The 19,232-nt window shown below is 40.9% G+C and overlaps 1 protein-coding gene across 6 annotated transcripts in view; it reads left to right on the top strand.

The window, feature by feature from the left end:
* SNX25 (sorting nexin 25) overlaps window positions 1-19,232 on the top strand; it is a 148,740-nt gene that overhangs the window by 71,368 nt on the left and 58,140 nt on the right. For all 6 annotated transcript variants that reach the window (XM_030564032.1, XM_030564031.1, XM_030564034.1 and 3 more), the window contains exon 7: window positions 5,989-6,179. In XM_030564032.1, the coding sequence (XP_030419892.1) occupies window positions 5,989-6,179 (191 nt within the window). The remainder of the gene's footprint in view (window positions 1-5,988; window positions 6,180-19,232) is intronic.

The raw sequence follows: 19,232 nt of genomic DNA, 5'->3' as shown, positions 1-19,232 counted from the left end.
ACAAATCCACTACTTTCACAAAACACTGTTGTGAAAAGCAAGATTTTTTTTTCCTTTGACAATATAATCTAGTAGTTATACACAGACACACCTTTTCTTTATGCTATTTCTATCAAGAGGAGCAGATATTCATTAAACAGTAGAATGAAGTTTAGTTAATGTTTTTGTAAGAACTACATATCTAATTTTATCTGTCTTTATCTTGGTCTTTATATTGCATCCATTTCTGTGGTATCTGAGTGGTGGTATTAATTGTCCAGATTTTAGAACAATAATATTGTAAGTAAGGGAGAACACATAAGGAAATAACAGGAATGGTGTGAGTAAAGTCTGCTATTTGCTGACATAGCAGACTTGGACTTCTGTAAGGCGTTTGACTTAGGGCATATCAACACGAAGCCGCACTGCACGCTACAGAGGTGTGATTCCTGAAGTGCACTCACATGTTGCACACTGGCTGGTCCACGTAAACCCTGCTGGCATGAACTAAAAGTTCCCTAGTGGTGTTTTAATGTTTCCATTGTTGGAAATGTTAATGGTAGGACTGACTGACTTCAAGAATAAAAAATAATTTTACCTGGGATGGGTAAGAAGACTGGGGAGGGTGAGGGGAGAGAGAGGGAAGAAGGAGGAAGTGCCTCATTGGAATGGCAGTAGTGCCTGGAGTAGTGTATGGGAGCACTTTTCTGTAGTAGCAGCAGGGGATCCTGGCACCTCAGCAGGGGAGGGAGTCTGGGATCAGAGCCCTGTGGCCCATCTGAAGGAGGCAGCAGCCAGAGGTGGCAGGGAGTGCCTCGAGGGTCCTATCCCTCAACTGCCAGCCCCATACTGCTACCCCAACATTGGGCTGACTCCACACACCCGGCTTCCTTGTGTGCCCAGGTACAGCTGTCAGCACCTCGTTCAGGTCTTTTCTTGGAGGTGTGGTACTGGCTGTGGCTATGCCTGCAAGCTGGGAGGGAGCAGGTGAGTGAGCTTCTCTCAGTGGGGCAGGAGGAGGAGGAGCTTCAGGCTCACACTAGGGTACTGGGGAGGGGTAGGTGGTCGTAGTCCAAGAAAGTGGAGGCCCAGGAGCACCTGCACAGCCACTTCAGGAACAGCAGAAGAGGTTCCTGAAGTGATGGGCTGATGCTGCAGCCAGCTGGTTCCCATGGCTAGTCTGGCTGAACAATCTTCCCCTGGCTCCACCCAGGGAAGAGGAGGAAATTTCATGGCATTCCAGCCAATCTCCTTTTCTTAAAGTTGTTAGGTTTATATGTACCTCCACCCAACTCCTTCAGTCCCTAAAATAGTTGTTTGTGTTGTTATTCTAACAGTAAACAAAGTAATAAAGTAACTGTTTCTTTGTTACATGGGAGCCAGGGCCTATAAGGCCACTTCCCTTACTACTACTGCGCAGTCTTGGCTCCCGGTTGCACATAGTACACATCTCCATGTGTTATATTACTGATACCGACAACACCACAGCTGTGCTTTGTTTGGCATTTCCTCCTTTTCCTGCTTTGGGTGTGCGTGGGGTGTTCCTGATCAACAGACCTTTGTTACATTTCAAAAGAATGGAGTCAGTTAATCATTTTTAACAAACTTGTGAGGTCATGTAGATAAACTGAGCTGATATTTACTCATTGAGAGAGAGGACATATGCCAAGTGTGACCAGCACTTGTCCTGCACTGAAATGGAATTTTCCAGCATGAAGTAAAATGAAACAGGAAAGTCTAAATTAAATAAAATACGTTGCTTTTATTTTGCTTAGCTCCAAAATACTTCATTTAAATCAAAAGGACTCTGCAAGACCTTTAGATTTTGATGAATTGGCAAAGTCTGATGAAAAAATACTTTGAAAATTTTCCAGCCACCTCCACTTGTTTTACTTTTTGTTCCTGCTCCCCCACCCTTTGCATATAGAAACACGGCACACTTGTAATCCTGTAGAATTGACAACATTCACCCATATTTTCTAAAATAAAAAACCTTCGATTCCTTTCACTTTCACACGCATTGTGTTCTGTTAGGGGCAGGGATTGGGCAAAAATCTTTCAGGAGGAGTACTTGAAACAAACATGTCTTTCTTTCCTTGACCTGTTTTCCTCAGGTGATGTCCCCATGTGGTCATTGACCTTTCACCTAATTATAGGCAAATTTTAAGTTGTTTCCTTTATGTTCAACTATATATACATTCTGGGGGAGGTAACTGACATTTTGTAATATGGGACTCTCACTTTCTGTATTTTAAACTTTTGAAAGGGGAATTCTCCCTTTTTCTAGACTGCAGCATGAATTTTTGAGTGCTAGGTTCTCTCTGAATTGTCCCCAGAGAACCCCACAAGACCAAGATCTCTGCTGTTTGCTCCTAAATGATAGGGCAGAAGAGAAAAAGCACAAACCATGAGCATGTGATGATAATGGCTTCATATCTTACTGTAACCTACTTGGGTTTTGCCATCTGTATCCATTTTAATGTCTGTTTCTTTGGAATGTTTTCCACCATTCACATACAGACAGAATAGAATATCTCAGGCAAAACTGCAACTGTTCATATTAGTTATATCATCCATGCAAACTGTCTATATTAGTAATTATTTCAGACACATTTTTTCCGTTTCCCCCATTTCCTACCCCTTCTTTAAAAATGGTAGATACCCATATAGATAATAGGAATTTGTACCTTAGGGCACGTGAGCTTCCCTATCCCGGGCATAACTGTTCTTCTGTTCCTTCTGAATCTCTCATACTACTAACTTACACCTCTATTAATTAATGCTCCTTTTGTCACTTACCATTCAGGACACCACTCCGCCTCTCCCTGGCTTACCCCAGTGCTCTGATCCACATTCTTCAAATCCTTCTTCAAAACACTACTTTCCACCACTTTTCTGCCACTCTTCATTCTGTCACTCTCCATTGACAGTCCATCTTCCAACCATGCTAATACTGTATTATGAAACTGAACATCCCAGGAAGTTAACCTAAGACAACTCAAGGTGAATGAACCCTCTGAATTCCTTTGTCTGTAACACATAGACAAAATACAAGTACAGCTATTCCTGCAAGAACTTTCCTGTTTTTTCACCCCACTATTTCCTCCTTCTTTGCCCATTTATGCCTTTACTCTGTATGTAACCTATATACATAGAATATAAGGACTTTATGTTATCAAATGTTAAGCAAATCTATGATGCCATGTAAATAGTAAATTATAGTGATGATACTCATTCAAGCAGAAGACAAAATGAGTTAACTCTCAAAAATGAGCCATCTGTCTCCATGGTGTGCAATCTTATCTATGAGTCAACAGAGCATTTAATATATTGTTTCACTCTCCTGGCTAAAAGTTGCTGCATATGTGAGAGAAAGGGAGAAGTGGAGGAGAGAGGGGGAAAAAGACTTGAGGTACAATTTGCCCCCCAACCCAAATTGCAAAATGTACAATGAACAAAGAATTTTGACAGGCATTGTGAGGTGCCAAATTAAAATCTATCATTTGCCATTCCCACTGCAAGTCATAAGATAAAACAAAACATTCTGACAGTTTGAATGATTGCAGCCCACATTTTTTGTGTCAAACACCAAACCAACACCAATATTAAACAAAAATGCTTTCCCAAAAGGCTTCCTGCCACCCCGTTTATTAATGCTCTCCCTCCATGTGCGCGTGCTGCTCATTCTCACACCCTCCCCTCCCCATCCGTTTTATTAATGCTCTCCCTCTCTGTGTGCGTGTGGGTTCTCTCTTTCTCATGCACACAGTTACAGGGCTAGCTGCCCTTTTGTGGTCTCTCTGGTGCACCCTCTCATGAATTTGACCTAATGTGTTTACTTATCCTATGGTGGAATTGCACGAGTCTCACACTCTTAGACCAGTCTGTGGGCTACTGTACTTAGTATCCAGCATTTTTACTGAGCAGGTCCTTTGAGTTTGGACATGTGCATTTCTTCCCTTCGGGAGTCTGTGGCCAGGGGTATACTATGATCAGACAGCTTCCTTAAAGCCAAAGTATTATTTATCTTAGCAGTAGGAACAAAATATTAGAGAAAAAAAGGTTTTTAAAACAGGCTACATGCAGGTCAATCTGACCTAGCACACTACCATTCCGTGGAGGTGACCTAGACAATGGGTCCCTGTGTCTCTATCAAGTTCCCCGAAATAACTGATTTCTTGAGACAGCGGCCCTTTAAATTCCATTACAGTTATATGTTCCTAGGCCTCTTCTTGTCCTGGTCAAAAACAGCTTTGTAGGTTGGCTTGAGATGGAGGCAAAATCATCAAAGCTAATAGTTCTCATGCTGTTCCTTAACAACTACTAAGGGTATGGCTACACTTGAAACACGGCAGCCCTTTGAAGTGCGAGTGTGGTCGCAGCGCCAGCGCTGGGAGAGAGCTCTCCCAGCACTGCACGTACTCCACATCCTGATGGGGTTTAGCCTGCAGTGCTGGGAGCCGCGCTGGCACTTTATAGCGCTGTATCTTGCAGCGCTCAGGGGGGTGTTTTTTTCACACCCCTGAGCAAGAAAGTTGCAGCGCTGTAAAGCGCCAGTGTAGCCAAGGCCTAAGTGTTTGAGAGATGGCTGTCTTGAGCCATTCTTTTCCTTCCTGCTTGCTTGTTTTTTTCCCCAGAAAGACTCCTGCTGAGATTAAACCAACATTGTCATACAGAAAACTCACCAATAACCAGGCAACAGATAGCATTCAGACAAATTGTTATAGAGCAGCTCCAAATCTGTGGCTGCCTGTCTCTGTCACGTACATGGATGCATATGTGTGTATATGTTTGGTTAACCCACAAAAACAACAAGGAGTTGGGTGGCACCTTAAGGACTAACAGATGTATTTGGGCATCAGCTTTCGTGGGTAAAAAACCTCACTTCTTCAGATGCATGGAGTCTGGTTAACCGAGACAGCCACCCATCCGCCATCACTATGTGTATATGTAAATATTATTACATAATGAAGGTAGATGGAAGGCTTTCTTTAAAAAAAAAAAAAGAAAAAGTAGACAAAAATAGTACCCAGATTGTAAGATGAATCTTTAACATATTTGAAACCTAATTGAAAATGTGAGTTTAAAATCATTCATGTTGGGTTTCCCTGTAGCACACTTGCATGTATACGTATTCCCATGTGGTTATTTCTTTAAGGCAACTGTTTTTAAAAATGAAACACTATATTCATATGCATAACTGGATTTTCTAATATTTGCACGTTGTAAAAACATGGCCAAATGGGTAAAGATCTGACCATTCATCACTGATTACTGGCTTAATCCGGAGTTGTGTACAACTTGAATTGTCCATGTAGCTTGCTTGCAGAGCTCATGTTACATGCCTGCACAAGTATAAGAAGTTTTGTGATTGAGCAACAGCATTGTACTACCTTTTAACCAACAGAATGGATTTGCAGGAGTTGTTCACGTTCAGGCACAGTACAGGAATAATTTTCAGTGCTACATCTTTTGGTTTTTATCTGTGTTTTTAACCAGGCATTTTTAAAACTATGGAGAAGGTGCAGTGGGGAAGTGTGGAAACTTGAAGCACTCTGATTGCCTATGTTTTATGCACAAGCCTCATTCTGTTGAATTTTTTAAAATATTTTTCTCATGTCATCACAAATTTAACAACATTTTGTGCAGTCTTGATATAGTCTTAAAGGACTGTTGTTTTGAGTGGATTTCATCTGGCTCAAGTCCATCTCTTAAGTAGATACTGGAATAACAGGGGCACAGTGCTAGACAAGGTCAGATGACAGATATATGGAGCTGTGTTTAAATACTTCGTATATTTGCATGATTTTTCTCTTAACTATTTTATATGTACACTTGCTGTGTTAGTAGAGATATCCCAGAACATACTTTATTTGCTTCCAAAACAGACTGGTAGCTTGTTTACTTCAGTGTCCAGTTGTATGTTGAATGACAAACACTTCAGAAGCTTGTAATCTGAAGTTTTCTATTATGAAAGATAACTTCTTTCTTCTCTGCTGTTTATCATAGATACTAAAGGTAAAGAAACTGCTGCAATGAAAGCTGACCTCTTGAGGGCCCGCAATGTGAAAAGGTACATTAATCAGCTGACTGTGGCAAAGAAGCAGTGTGAGAAGAGAATAAGGCTTCTAGGAGGTCCGGCTTATGACCAGCAGGAAGATGGTATCTCTGATGAGGGGGATGGCCCTCAGAGCCAGAAGGTAAATATTACATAGTGTGTATAAGGCTAGAATGAAAATTTTCCAGGTGTTAGTATTTGATCACTTTATACTTCACTTTTAATTATGAATGAGTATTATCCAAGGGAAACATGTTGGTGCAATTGTTTCTCATTCTTTTCGGTTCAGTGTTGGGAAATTATGGCAATAGTTGCCTTGCAAAATATGTTGTAATGTGTTAAATACGCGGTACTTGTTTTGTCTGTGTATAGAACTTCATAAAGGGTTCTTCAGCTCACGAGTTTGCTAAATTTTCAGACTTGCCATATATAGTAGACCGAGACACACTTACAGTGGTGGTCTTCATAAGATTACCTCCATATCTGCAATATTCCTTGGTCCTCCCTATATTTATTATAGGAAATACCGTGAATATTTTAGTTGTCTAAGGCAACTGGCATTTTTCAATGGCAACCACTATGGAAGAGGTTCAGTAAGACTATTGACTAAATCAGTAGGTCTTGGAAATATATTGTCGCATTAGCCAACAGCTGCAAAAATGAAAATTCCAGTTAATTATCTAAGATAATAAAGTGTAATAGAGCTAATAATTTATGTACTCTACTTTCTGTGCCCTTTGAACTAAGCTCAGTAATTGGAATATTGCAATTAAAAATAAAATGCTACATTTTTTACATAGGTGAGAGAGAGAAATGTTAGTCTTTATACAAGTGTCTTTTTTTAAGTTCATTAAATTGTTATAATAATTGTAATGTGGTTGAGAATCAGAAAAAAAATTCCATTGCTCGAAATTAATTCTTACTGAAGATGGCACTGTACCATTTTATAGTAAATGTAGAAAAGTAAAAAGCTAAAGTCTGAGAGGAAAAGGGTTTGTTTTCTTTTTCCTGTCTTTTTAAAATATGTTTATATAAAAGCATCTGTCATAGGAAGTGCTAGGCCAGTCTTGATCTATTTCAGAAGCAGAGGGATCCTGTTGTTAATGTAACCTGTCTTACAGGCCCACCAATCACTTCTATCTCTTCTAAGGGGGTGCCCTATCGACAGCTGGGTTTTGTTAACTGTGGGTCAGCTCCTGCAAACAATGAACAATAAAATGAGACTTCTCATGTGCATCATTGTCATAAACAGATAGCTAAGGGTTAATGTCTCTTTCACCTAAAGCACCTGACCAGAGGACCAATCAGGAAACCGGATTTTTTCAACTTTGGGTGGAGGGAATTGTGTGTCTGAGGTCTTTGTTTTCTGTCTGCCTGCTTTCTCTGAGCTTTGGAGAAGTAGTTCTGCTTTCTAATCTTTTGTTTCTAAGTGTAAGGACAAAGAGATCAGATAGTAAGTTATATGGTTTCTTTTCTTTGGTATTTGCATGAATATAAGTGCTGGAGTGCTTTGATTTGTATTCTTTTTGAATAAGGCTGTTTATTCAATATTCTTTTAAGCAATTAGCCCTGTATTGTATCACCTTAATACAGAGAGACCATTTGTATTTTTCCTTTCTTTTTTATATAAAGCTTTCTTTTAAGACCTGTTGAAGTTTTTCTTTACTTCAGGGAAATTGAGTCTGTACTCACCAGGGAATTGGTGGGAGGAAGAAATCAGGGGAGATCTGTGTGTGTTGAAGTGGCTAGCCTAATTTTGCATTCCCTCTGGGGGAATAGGAAAGTCCTTTTTGTTTCCAGGATTGGGAACGAGAGGGTAGTTTCACAGAGCTTGTGTCTGTGTATCTCTCCAGGAGCACCTGGAGGGGGGAAGGGAAAAAGGATTATTTCCCTTTGTTGTGAGACTCAAGGGATTTGGGTCTTGGGGTCCCCAGGGAAGGTTTTTCAGTGGGACCAGAGTGCCCCAAAACACTCTAATTTTTTGGGTGGTGGCAGCAGGTACCAGGTCCAAGCTGGTAGCTAAGCTTGGAGGTTTTCATGCTAACCCCCATATTTTGGACGCTAAGGTCCAGATCTGGGACTAAGGTTATAACAATCATAGATTCATAGAATTCTATGAATCTATGATGCATGTGAGCAGTCTCATTTTAAATTAATGACTCTACTCACAGGAGTAAAGCTACTGTCAATCATAAGTATTTGCCATGTTGGTGGTGGCAGCATTTGTACGAGAGGTGAACTAGAACTGTCCATCTCTAAGCCTTTGATATTCTGAAAGGACAAGATCCAACAATCTCTCCTCTCACACTCCAATCTGTTTCTCCGAGATCAGGGTTTGGAAAGTGCTTCCCAGCCTTACCCCCCATTCCCTGTGAGCGGAGAAGAAGAACACAAAGCTGGGCAGAAGAGAGACACAGCATGAAATTGTTGATTGTACATCAGATGCCCGCTGGCGGGGTTAGACTGCATAGCTCAGCTCTGGGAGGGAGCCCACTTTTATTGGCAGTGCTTCCTTGTATGCTCTCCCTGTCTTAGGGTATGTCTACAATACCCGCCGGATCAGCGGGTAGTGATCGATCTGTCCAGGATCCATTTATTGCTTGTAGTGTGGATGCGATAAATCGATCCCCGATCGCTCTCCCGTCAACTGCTGAACTCCAGCTCAGCAAGAGGCAGAAGCAAAGTTGACAGGGGAGCGGCAGCCGTCAATCCCGCACCGCGAGGATGTGAAGTAAGTCAATCTAAATCGATCTAAGATTCATTGACTTCAGCTACGCTATTCTCGTAGCTGAAGTTGTGTGTGTTAGATCGATTCTTCCCACCCACCCCCCAGTGTAGACCAGGCCTTAACAATAGCAGCAGTCCAAACTTGTATTTGCAAGGACATAGGTAGAAATATCCAACATGTGGCAGGACTTCTCTTTGTTTTATTTTGTTTAACAAAATGAATTAATATTGGCTTATTACTCCCTCTGGCCCTCACCTTTCTTCAAAAAAAAAAAAAGAAAAGAAGAGGCTGGTCATTCCAGTAGCCCTGTAAGATACTACATTGTTTAAAGAATAGTCAATAAATGTATATGAAACACGACGTTTGCTTTTCTCCTATTACAATGCATGAAGTATTTGAAGAACATTTATTGATGTATTTTGGGTAATACTGAAGTGCGTAGTAGATGCTTGAACTAGTCTAATGGACTTGAGTATGTGGTACTATTTAAATGAATAGTGAGTTGACTACTAGTTTAGAATTACACTTTTGTCACTGCCACTGTCATAAACAGATAGCTAAGGGTTAATGTCTCTTTCACCTAAAGCACCTGACCAGAGGACCAATCAGGAAACCGGATTTTTTCAACTTTGGGTGGAGGGAATTTTGTGTCTGAGGTCTTTGTTTTCTGTCTGCCTGCTTTCTCTGAGCTTTGGAGAAGTAGTTCTGTTTTCTAATCTTCTGTTTCTAAGTGTAAGGACAAAGAGATCAGATAGTAAGTTATATGGTTTCTTTTCTTTGGTATTTGCATGAATATAAGTGCTGGAGTGCTTTGATTTGTATTCTTTTTGAATAAGGCTGTTTATTCAATATTCTTTTAAGCAATCGACCCTGTGTTGTGTCACCTTAATACAGAGAGAACATTTGTATGTATTTTTTCTTTCTTTTTATATAAAACTTTCTTTTAAGACCTGTTGGAGTTTTTCTTTACTTCAGGGAAATTGAGTCTGTACTCACCAGGGAATTGGTGGGAGGAAGAAATCAGGGGAGATCTGTGTGTGTTGAATTGGCTAGCCTGATTTTGCATTCCCTCTGGGTGAAGAGGAAAGTACTTTTTGTTCCAGGACTGGGAACAGAGAGGGGGAGTCACTCTGTTTGGATTCACAGAGCTTGTGTCTGTGTATCTCTCCAGGAGCACCTGGGGGGGGGGAGGGAAAAAGGATTATTTCCCTTTGTTGTGAGACTCAAGGGATTTGGGTCTTGGGGTCCCCAGGGAAGGTTTTTCAGGGGGACCAGAGTGCCCCAAAACACTCTAATTTTTTGGGTGGTGGCAGCAAGTACCAGGTCCAAGCTGGTAATTAAGCTTGGAGGTTTTCATGCTAACCCCCATATTTTGGACGCTAAGGTCCAAATCTGGGACTAAGGTTATAACAGCCACACATACTGCAACCTTCCTCTTTGGTTGGATAGAGGTGTCGTGTTTCCAGTAAATGTCCTCATTTTAATAAATACTTCAGTTATAGAATTAATTTGGAAGTGAAGTCAGGGTTCCTTTTCTCGTGTTATAGATTAAAGGCATGAAAAGCTAAGAGGAAAAAATTATGCTCAGTTCTTTCACAGCAAAAGCAATGCTGGTTATAAAACAGCTGCATCTTACTTTTAGGTCAATATACAAACTAGTTTGTTTTTTTTTTTTAAATAGTGTTGCATTTAATTTTCATCTTACTGCCTGGGCCTGAATGTGATTGCTCTGGCTAGGCCCTGAATTTAAAAGTAAATAGGTGTATTTTTAACAAGATGTCTAATAAAACTGGCTATTGGCTGAATCAATATTTTGTAGTTAGCTGGGATACTGACTGTGACAGGTTGGACCCATTGCAAAGCCACCTGATGTGCTGAGATACCACTGAGTCTACCTTTTCTGCCAGCCTGGGCCCCCTTTTACCTGTCTTGCTGAGCCAGGCTATTAAAGCCTCCTCTAACACATACACAGGCAGGGCCACACCCAGCTGCAGATCAGCTCTGGGAAGACTCAGCTTAAGGGACTTGCTCCAACGCTGTGGTGGTCGCTCCTTTTAAGGGGTACAAACCCAAAGGTTTTATGACATTTGCCCCCTCCCTAAATGCAGAGAGAGGTGTGCATACTTCTTCCCCCCCCGCAGTTAGAAATTACAGAAACTGTGTTTGTGTTTAAACCAAACACATTTTATTAACTATGAAAGGCAAATTTTAAGTGGTAAAATGGATAACAAATAGAACAAAGCAGATTACTAAGCTAATGAAATCAAACATGCACACAGCTAGTTTCACCAAATAAATTGGTAACAAATAGTATTTCTCACCCCAGATATTGTTGCAAGCAGGCTGCAAAGTTTCTGTGGTTCAGTGTTCCAGTTATATTCCTTTTCAGACTAGACCCCTGTCTCAGTCTGGACTCCCCCTTGCCTTCCCTTCAGGTGGCTTTTGCAGTCTTTCTTCTTTGGCAGATCGGCTATGGAGAGTAGGAGTCCCCTTTGCATTACTCCCACCCTTAAGTAGGATATATATAAGGCGAGAATCCTTTGTTTCCCAAACTTGACCCCCCTTCCCTTCCAGTGGAAAGTTACAAAAAGTCCCAGGTAATGTTTACTATCAGGTGACAAGACCACCTGACTCTGTAGTATCACAACATCTAGAAGTCAGTGGCAGTATGGAGCATCTGCAGGAAGGCCAAGCGTTTTCACAGTCCATTGCTCTCGCTAATGGGCCAGGAGCCTTGTCTGGCTTTTCCATTGTTATATCTGAAGTGTTAGCAGTGGGCGTCACCCAAAGTAGCATAGTTGAAATACAGATACATAGTCAATATTCCTAACTTCAGATACAGAAATGATACAGGCATACAAATTGAATAATCACATTCAGTAAATCATAACCTTTCCAATGACACCTTACATGACTGATATTGCATAAAGTATATCTGTTATGTTATATTCATATCATAAGCATATTTGCATAAAGAATATGGAATGAAACATCACGTTGATCCTTATGCTATATTGGTTATGATATTTGGTTCCAGAACAGTATGCCCTTTGAATTAAGGTAGAATATAATGCACCCTTTATAATCTATTTAAGATCTTTATAATTTTTCTTTAAAAAAAAAAATCACACCTGCACAGCAATGCAGTAGCCTGATCAAGTTCCTGTTGTGTAGTATTCACTGAAGAATTATTTACATAATCTATAAGTTGGTGCAGTTACATTATCTTATCTATAAGGAGTGTGGTACAGAGTCTTTAGCTGATTGGTTCCCAAACTGTGTTCTGTGAACAACCAGTAGTCCCTGGAGCACTTGCAGTCTTGATTTCAATCAATCTACAGAATGGATGAAGGAAGGATGCATCTGAGGAAGTGGGTATTCACCCACGAAAGCTCATGCTCCAAAACGTCTGTTAGTCTATAAGGTGCCACAGGATTCTTTGCTGCTTTTACAGAATGGATGAAAAACTCCTCGCAGCCAGAAACCATTTGAGTTTGTTCTCAGGCAAAGACAACTGACTGCACAGGCATTCTGTTGATCATGGCTGAGTGGAAGTTGTAGTGGAAGAGAAAAAATTAACTTGCCTCCACCACAGACAAAGTATATACATTGATTCTTCGTTGTAAGTGACTACACTCTGAATGTGATTTCTGATGCTCCAGCCTCTTTTCCTCATGCTTTGTGTCACAAGTTATCTTTATATCTGGATAACTAACCCTGTGATGATGGCATGAAGGGAAAGGGCTTAAAACTCTTATTCCTTTCCCTCCCTCATTGCCTCTTGTATATGCTAAAGTAAAAAAGATCATGGCAGGTAAGTAATGTGTTAGCCTGAAAGTATGTGTTTTGCTTGGATTTCTTCCCAGAGTAAATGGTAGGGAAAATAGCCAGAGCTCCTTAATGATAAATGCTCAGTATTCCTTGATTGCTAGTCAGTATGGTGGGTCTATCTATTGCCACAAAGCCAAAGGCCCTCCTAGGTTTTTAAGGTACTGATGATTTGCTTTTGAAAAAAATGCATTATTGTAATCAAGGTACAAACAGTATCCTTTACATGGGATCTTGTCATGATTATTAACTTGCATCATGGGGGTATCTTTCCTGTATCATTCACTTTCTGCTATTTTTCTGTTTCCCAGAAAAGGGAGAGTATCAAAACAGAAGTACTCTTACCTGAATCTATAAATACCATCCTACGATCATGCATCCGATGAAGTGGGTATTCACCCACGAAAGCTCATGCTCCAAAACGTCTGTTAGTCTAGAAGGTGCCACAGGATTCTTTGCTGCTTTTGCAGATCCAGACTAACACGGCCATCCCTCTGATACTATCCTCCTATCAGAAAACCCTCATAGGAAATAGATTTCTGTTTATTAAACTCTCCGCTGGTAGCACTCTTTCCTGAGCTATAGCAGATTTTGTGCTTTAGAAAACAGTTACTAGCTATATATCAGTGTTTCATGAATAGGTCAGTGTGTATGTGGGGAAACCCTGGTCTATTATGTAGTAGCACTTGTATTATAGATTAAAGGAATGAAAAAAATGAAGATCCAAAATTTATGCTCATTTCTCTGACAGCAAAAGCAAAGCTGGTTGTAAAACAGATACTTTTTGCTTGGAGGTCAATATACAAACTTCAGAGAATCTTAAAGGTTTCTAGTTTTATTTTATTTTTTAGATACTGTTGCATTTAATTCATAGTATAGAGCCCTACAATAGCACTGGGCAGGCCACTGGTGTGTTGGATTAACAGTTCTCAATAAAATAATGATTTCACATTTGTCTCACCCACTGTATAATCACCAGGTCTTGGATTGCTCAGAATTGTGAGGAACAGGAAGTTCTGTGTACTTTACTTTAACCATTGTCTTCAAGCAGATAAAGGTTGCTGCTTAGTTTTCTCCTCAACCTTGAAGCTGCTTCAGAGTTTAAAAAGGCTTAAAGAGTCACTGTTGAGGCTAACAGTTCTAAGATTAGATCTACTCAATGTATGTTGGTTTGAGGATGTGCACGTGATCCAAACGTGTATGTGTGCCAGAGTAACTTCCGTCTACCCTCTAATCAGGGTTGATAGTGAGCAACAGTGATACTGAAACGTACAGGAATCCTTCAAAGAACATTTCAAAGCAGGGTTCAATATCTTGCCTCTTCAAAACAGAAGGGTAGTGTAGTGCGAACTCAGCAGTATAGGTCTTGAATTGTATGTATGTTGCAGTCCAGTCCTGCAAAATAATCATGAACATTTAGCTCAGTCATAAAATATACTTCCTTGTCATTTATTGTGATGATGATTAAAATATTGATATTTTTGTTCACCTTTGACTTTTTTTAAAAAAACTCCTTTACTGATGCCTTATGAAAAAATTGCATATCATTCATCAGTATCTCTTACCTTATTCTTTAATAAAGTGTGCGTTTTCATGCTATCTTTTCTTAAGATTTAAACTGTCAGTGGTTCTTCTTTTTTTTTTTTCCTTGAAGTCCTAATTTTTTATGGCATCATGACTGATTTGCTGTAGAAATTATTGTACCAAGAAAAAATTACAATTTAGGGAGGTAACATGGTCCAGAGGATAGATGGACCTGAACTGGGAGCCTAATCCTTTGGATTCTAGTTCCAACTGTACCAGTGACTTCCTCAGTAACCCTAAACAAGTGACTTCATCCTCTTTGCCTCCGCTTCCCCATCTGGAAAATTTAAATCTTTGTAATCTATAGATAGAAACACTACGCCACAGAAGAGCTAACTGTTATCATTTAGTAAGAGACCAAGCGTATATAGAAACTGGTGCACTCTTAAGGAACAAAGATTGTTCTTTCATTCGTATACCTTCTTTAATAAGGAATGAGAAAAGAGATCAAAAACACAATAGGCACATTGTTGGTTTGAAGTAGAATATCTGAGGTTTCAGATCTCTTAAACTTCAAGAATTTTATCTAGTATTTTTGATGATTAAAAACAAATAATGTGATGGAAGAAGTGACCAGGTGTCTTACTTAACAATATTTAGCTCTTACGGCACCTTATATTTACAAAGCGGTTTGCAACTAATCCGCTGAACAATTGCTCTGAGGTTGGTTGGTAAGGATTATTCTCATTTTAAAGGTAGGTAAATAGAGGTAGCAAGATTAAGTGATTGTGATACAGAATGTCATTGATGGAGTGATTAGAACTGGGGAACGCTCATTCCCCTAGACCATATTTCTTATCAGTGAAATATTTGTAATGAAATCTAACAATGCACTGAAAAATTAAGACTGAACTGCTTTGGAGGATCATAATTTTTTGTGGTGTTAGGTTGCAGAAGGGCAAATCACAATCTAATATATAACATTTGACTAGCTTTCTTCTGACATTAAATTATTCCCTTGGCTTGGATTATGCCCCAGAATACTTAGAAGGATCTAATCAGTTGGGACAGTGATGGCTTACTGAATTATTTAAGTAGCAGATAAAATGCACAGTGTGTTGATTGCAGGATATTTCAGATGGCTACCCAAAAAAAAAAAAAAAAGGAATTCTTGGAAAGGAAAAGTTATTTAAATATCTCCTTTTGCCACAGAAATAACACCCGATAACTGACTTTTTCTGAGTAAACACGGATTGTTTTAAACACACAGATGTCATTTTACACTTTCAGTTGCTAATTACAAAAGTGCAATCTTCATAAATAACTGAATAATTAGCACATTTAAGATGACAACAGCTATGGAGTCGTATGCAAACTAGCAGCGGCGGCTTCAGGCACCAGTGCTCCAAGCGTGTGCCTGGGGAGGCAAGCTGCGGGGGGTGCCCTGCCAGTCCCTGCGAGGGTGGCAGTCAGGCAGCATTCGGCGGCTTGCCTGCGGGAGGTCCACCGGTCCCACAGATTCGGTGGCTTGCCTACGGGAGGTCTGCCGGTCCCGCGGATTTGGCAGCAATTCGGCAGCAGGTACGCCGAAGCTGTGGGACCAACAGACCTCCCACAGGTAAGCCACTGAATTTGCGGGACTGGGGACCTCCCACAGACAAGCCACCGAAGGCAGCCTGCCTGCTGTGCTTGGGGCGGCAAAAAAGCTAGAGCTGCCCCTGCAAACTAGTGTCAAGCTGACATAACTGTCACTGTGAAAGGATATTTATTACAATAGCCTGTCCCACTGCAGAGCTGTCAATTACTACTTTCAAGTTTTAATGTTTAAAAATCAGTCCCTTTGCTGTCAATTTTAGCAAACAGGCCAATGGTTGGATGAACATACGAGACTGAATTACTCTTTTCCTCCAGAGGGGTTCCACCAGGTCAGGGTTGAGGCAGCATTCAGTCTAACTTGCTGCCTGTGCCATACCAGTAGGGTTACCAGATGTCCTGATTTTATAGGGACAGTCCCAATTCTTGGGTCTTTTTCTTATATAGGCTCCTATTATCCCCCACTGCCATCCTGATTTTTCACATTTGCTGTCTAGTCACCCTATGTACCAACTTTTAGAAATAATCCTAGCGAGAGTGAAGTTCTCTGTTTTTTTTTTCAGCTCAGCAGCTTCAAAAGCACCGAATTCACACGCAATAGAAATAATAATTAAAAAAAAATAGAGGGAATGACTGTCTGTTTTAGGGACTCTAATAGAAGAGAACTTATTTTTTTCTGATGGCATTTTCTCCGCATTCACTTCTGAATTCTTATCTACGTCCTGCAGGATTGCTTGCTTTTCATACCCACATTCCTTGCTTTCCCATTGCAGCCACTCTCCGTCTAGATGAAAGAGATTGGAGGGGCATACAATATGCCAATGCAGAGCACTACAGCTGAGCCCACGGACTAGTCTTCGAACTGTCATTTTTGTCCTCCTTCTGGTACTCTGATCACCATTACTGTAATAAACAGTGTAATAATAAGCCTTTTTTGACAGAAGCAAATGAATTGTTGCGGATTTACAGTGTGACCTCAGAGATAGCAGCTCACTAAATGCACAAGCAGGTTTTTTTTTTAATGTAAGTAGAACTAGCCAATTCCAAAAGATTGTAGTGTGAACAATAGAGAAGACATGGCACAGGCTTAACAGCTAGAAATTTTTAGAAAATGAGACTAAAAATAAACATTGCAACTAAGGCAAACGTGAAACATTTGACTGTTACCCAAAACAAGTGGGCTTGGTCAGACAAAAAATTGGGCCACTACAGGGTGCTACATTGCCTAAAGTTTCTTTTTTTTTTAAATTTTTTTTTCAAGATAGGAATCTTTTGATGCTGGAGGTGAGATCCAAAGATGAAGGACGTGAAACAAAGATCCTGACTGCTTCTGATCATTAAAGAGCCCTATTACGTTTTTTTTATGGGGAGTGCTGATAACCCCAGTACCCTGGCAAAATTCCAACTCACTCTACTTAACGTTATTCTTGAGGTTTCAACTGGATTCAGTATTTTTAATGTCTTTAAATTGTGTGCTGCTAAACGCATGCTACATTCACATCAGTGGGCTAAATGATTCCCATATAAATACAATTTAAGTGCTTTGGGATCCTTTCAGAAGAAAAGGTGTTAACTAGCTTATCAATAGTTTGCATGGTACTCCTCCAGGGCCCTGCTTAGGATGATGGCATGTACTGTACATATGTACAGGTGGTTGTTTTTTTATCTCCTTTGTTGGTTTCCTTTCTCCCACTTCTCACCATGCAGCAGAAACACCTTCAAAAGGTCTTTTAAATCTTGTGACCCACGCTCAACTACTTGCCTCATTGGTGCCTTGAGGCAGCCAGGCTTCTTTTAAAGTTTAGATTTGACTCAAAAAGCTACTTAAGGAGCAGTGTAAATGCTTCTTAAGTAAAGGGAAAATTTAAAATTAGCTTGGTTGCCTGCATGTCACCGCTGAGGTCAGCGAATGAACTAGAAAAAGAACGTTGTTTTTCCCTTTGAAATGCACTTCTCAGCCCTGTTCTTGTCAGATGGCATTCTTCAAGGAAGACTCCTGCACTTCTTGCCTACTGTGGAGACAGCTCTCATTAATGCCCTGGGTGCAGATGGACTTGTTCTGAATCTCTCTGCAAAGCACCATGCACTATGCAGGGTGGAAGGAGGAACACTGTGCACAGCCACTACTACGGTCTTCTTGGAAACAGGTAGCCAAATTTCAAAGGGAAAAAGCATCCTCCTTCTGATTCAAGGAGCTCTTACCATTGGGGATCTCAGAGACAGCTGGGCCACTCTTTCATCTTAGGCCATGGCTACACTTACAGTTCTGCAGCGCTGGTAGTTACAGCTGTGTTCGTACAGCTGTGTAGGGCCAGCGCTGCAGTGTGGCCACACTGACAGCTACCAGCGCTGCAGTGTGGCCACATTTGCAGCATTTGCAGCGCTGTTGGGAGTGGTGCATTGTGGGCAGCTATCCCAGCATTCAAGTGGCTGCAACATGCTTTTCAAAAGAGGGGGGTGGGTGGAATGTGATAGGGAGCGTGGAGGAGACAGAGAGAATGGATTTTTGGAGTTGACACTGTACTCAGCTCCCTGCCTTGCAAGTTCTAAGGACTGGAAGACACTGAACAGTGCCTACCTTCAATCATTTTAAAAGTTCTGACCCCTTTCCCCCACCCCTCTCTCATTCACTAAATGCAAATTATGCACTCCTAAATAGCCACCAGATAAGCATTTTATCAGCACGGACTTCCCCCTCCCCCTCTGCCGTGTGAGCGTGCTGTTTCTCTCTTCAAGCAAACAGCTGTGAACATTCCAAAGTAATTCCCCTGCCTGCCTCCGCTCGCTCAGCAAACAGGAGCTGTGTTTGTTTTTTAAATAAGCAGTTTGGCTGAACTCCGAGCTCTCCCTTTCTTCCGGTTTGTTGTGGACAGGCATTCTGGGATACCTCCTTATACCCCGGATGTCAATAAAAGCGCTGGTGGGGTCCACACTTGCTGACCAGCGCTGGATCACCAGCGCTGGAATCGCTACACCCGAGGCTCGACCGGGTGTACAGCCAGTGCTGCAACCAGGGAGTTGCAGCGCTGGCCGTGCTTTGCAAGTGTGGCCACATCCTAAGTTGCAGCGCTGTAACCCCCTTACCAGCGCTGCAACTCTCTAGTGTAGCCATGGCCTTACTTAAAAAGCTGAACTGAGGTGATTAAGTAGCTCCCAGGTGGTGTCATATGAACAATATGCATTTTAATACAGCCGAATGCGAGGTCACTACTAGGAACAAAGAATGTAGTCACACTTGCCAAATGCAGGACTCTATCCTGGAATGCAGTGCAGCTGAAAGGGACACAGGGGTCATGGTAGATAACCAACTGAGCATGAGCACCTAGTGTGACGCAGTGACTAAAAGAGTAAATGACTGTTCCTGTAGACTAGCTATTCCTATTGTTATGTCTTTAAAAATGGCTTCTCAAAGAATTGCTGTCTAATGAAAATAAATATTTTAGAAATACTGTATGAAGATGAAGAATAACCTTCAATTAACTGCTGTATTTAAAGAATAGCTTAAGAATTATAACCCAGCCT

This window comes from Gopherus evgoodei, chromosome 5 (assembly GCF_007399415.2).
Source record: "Gopherus evgoodei ecotype Sinaloan lineage chromosome 5, rGopEvg1_v1.p, whole genome shotgun sequence".
Taxonomy (NCBI): Eukaryota; Metazoa; Chordata; order Testudines; family Testudinidae; genus Gopherus; species Gopherus evgoodei.
Note: the sequence above shows the minus strand (reverse complement) of the source record. Positions and strands in the feature narration are given on the sequence as shown.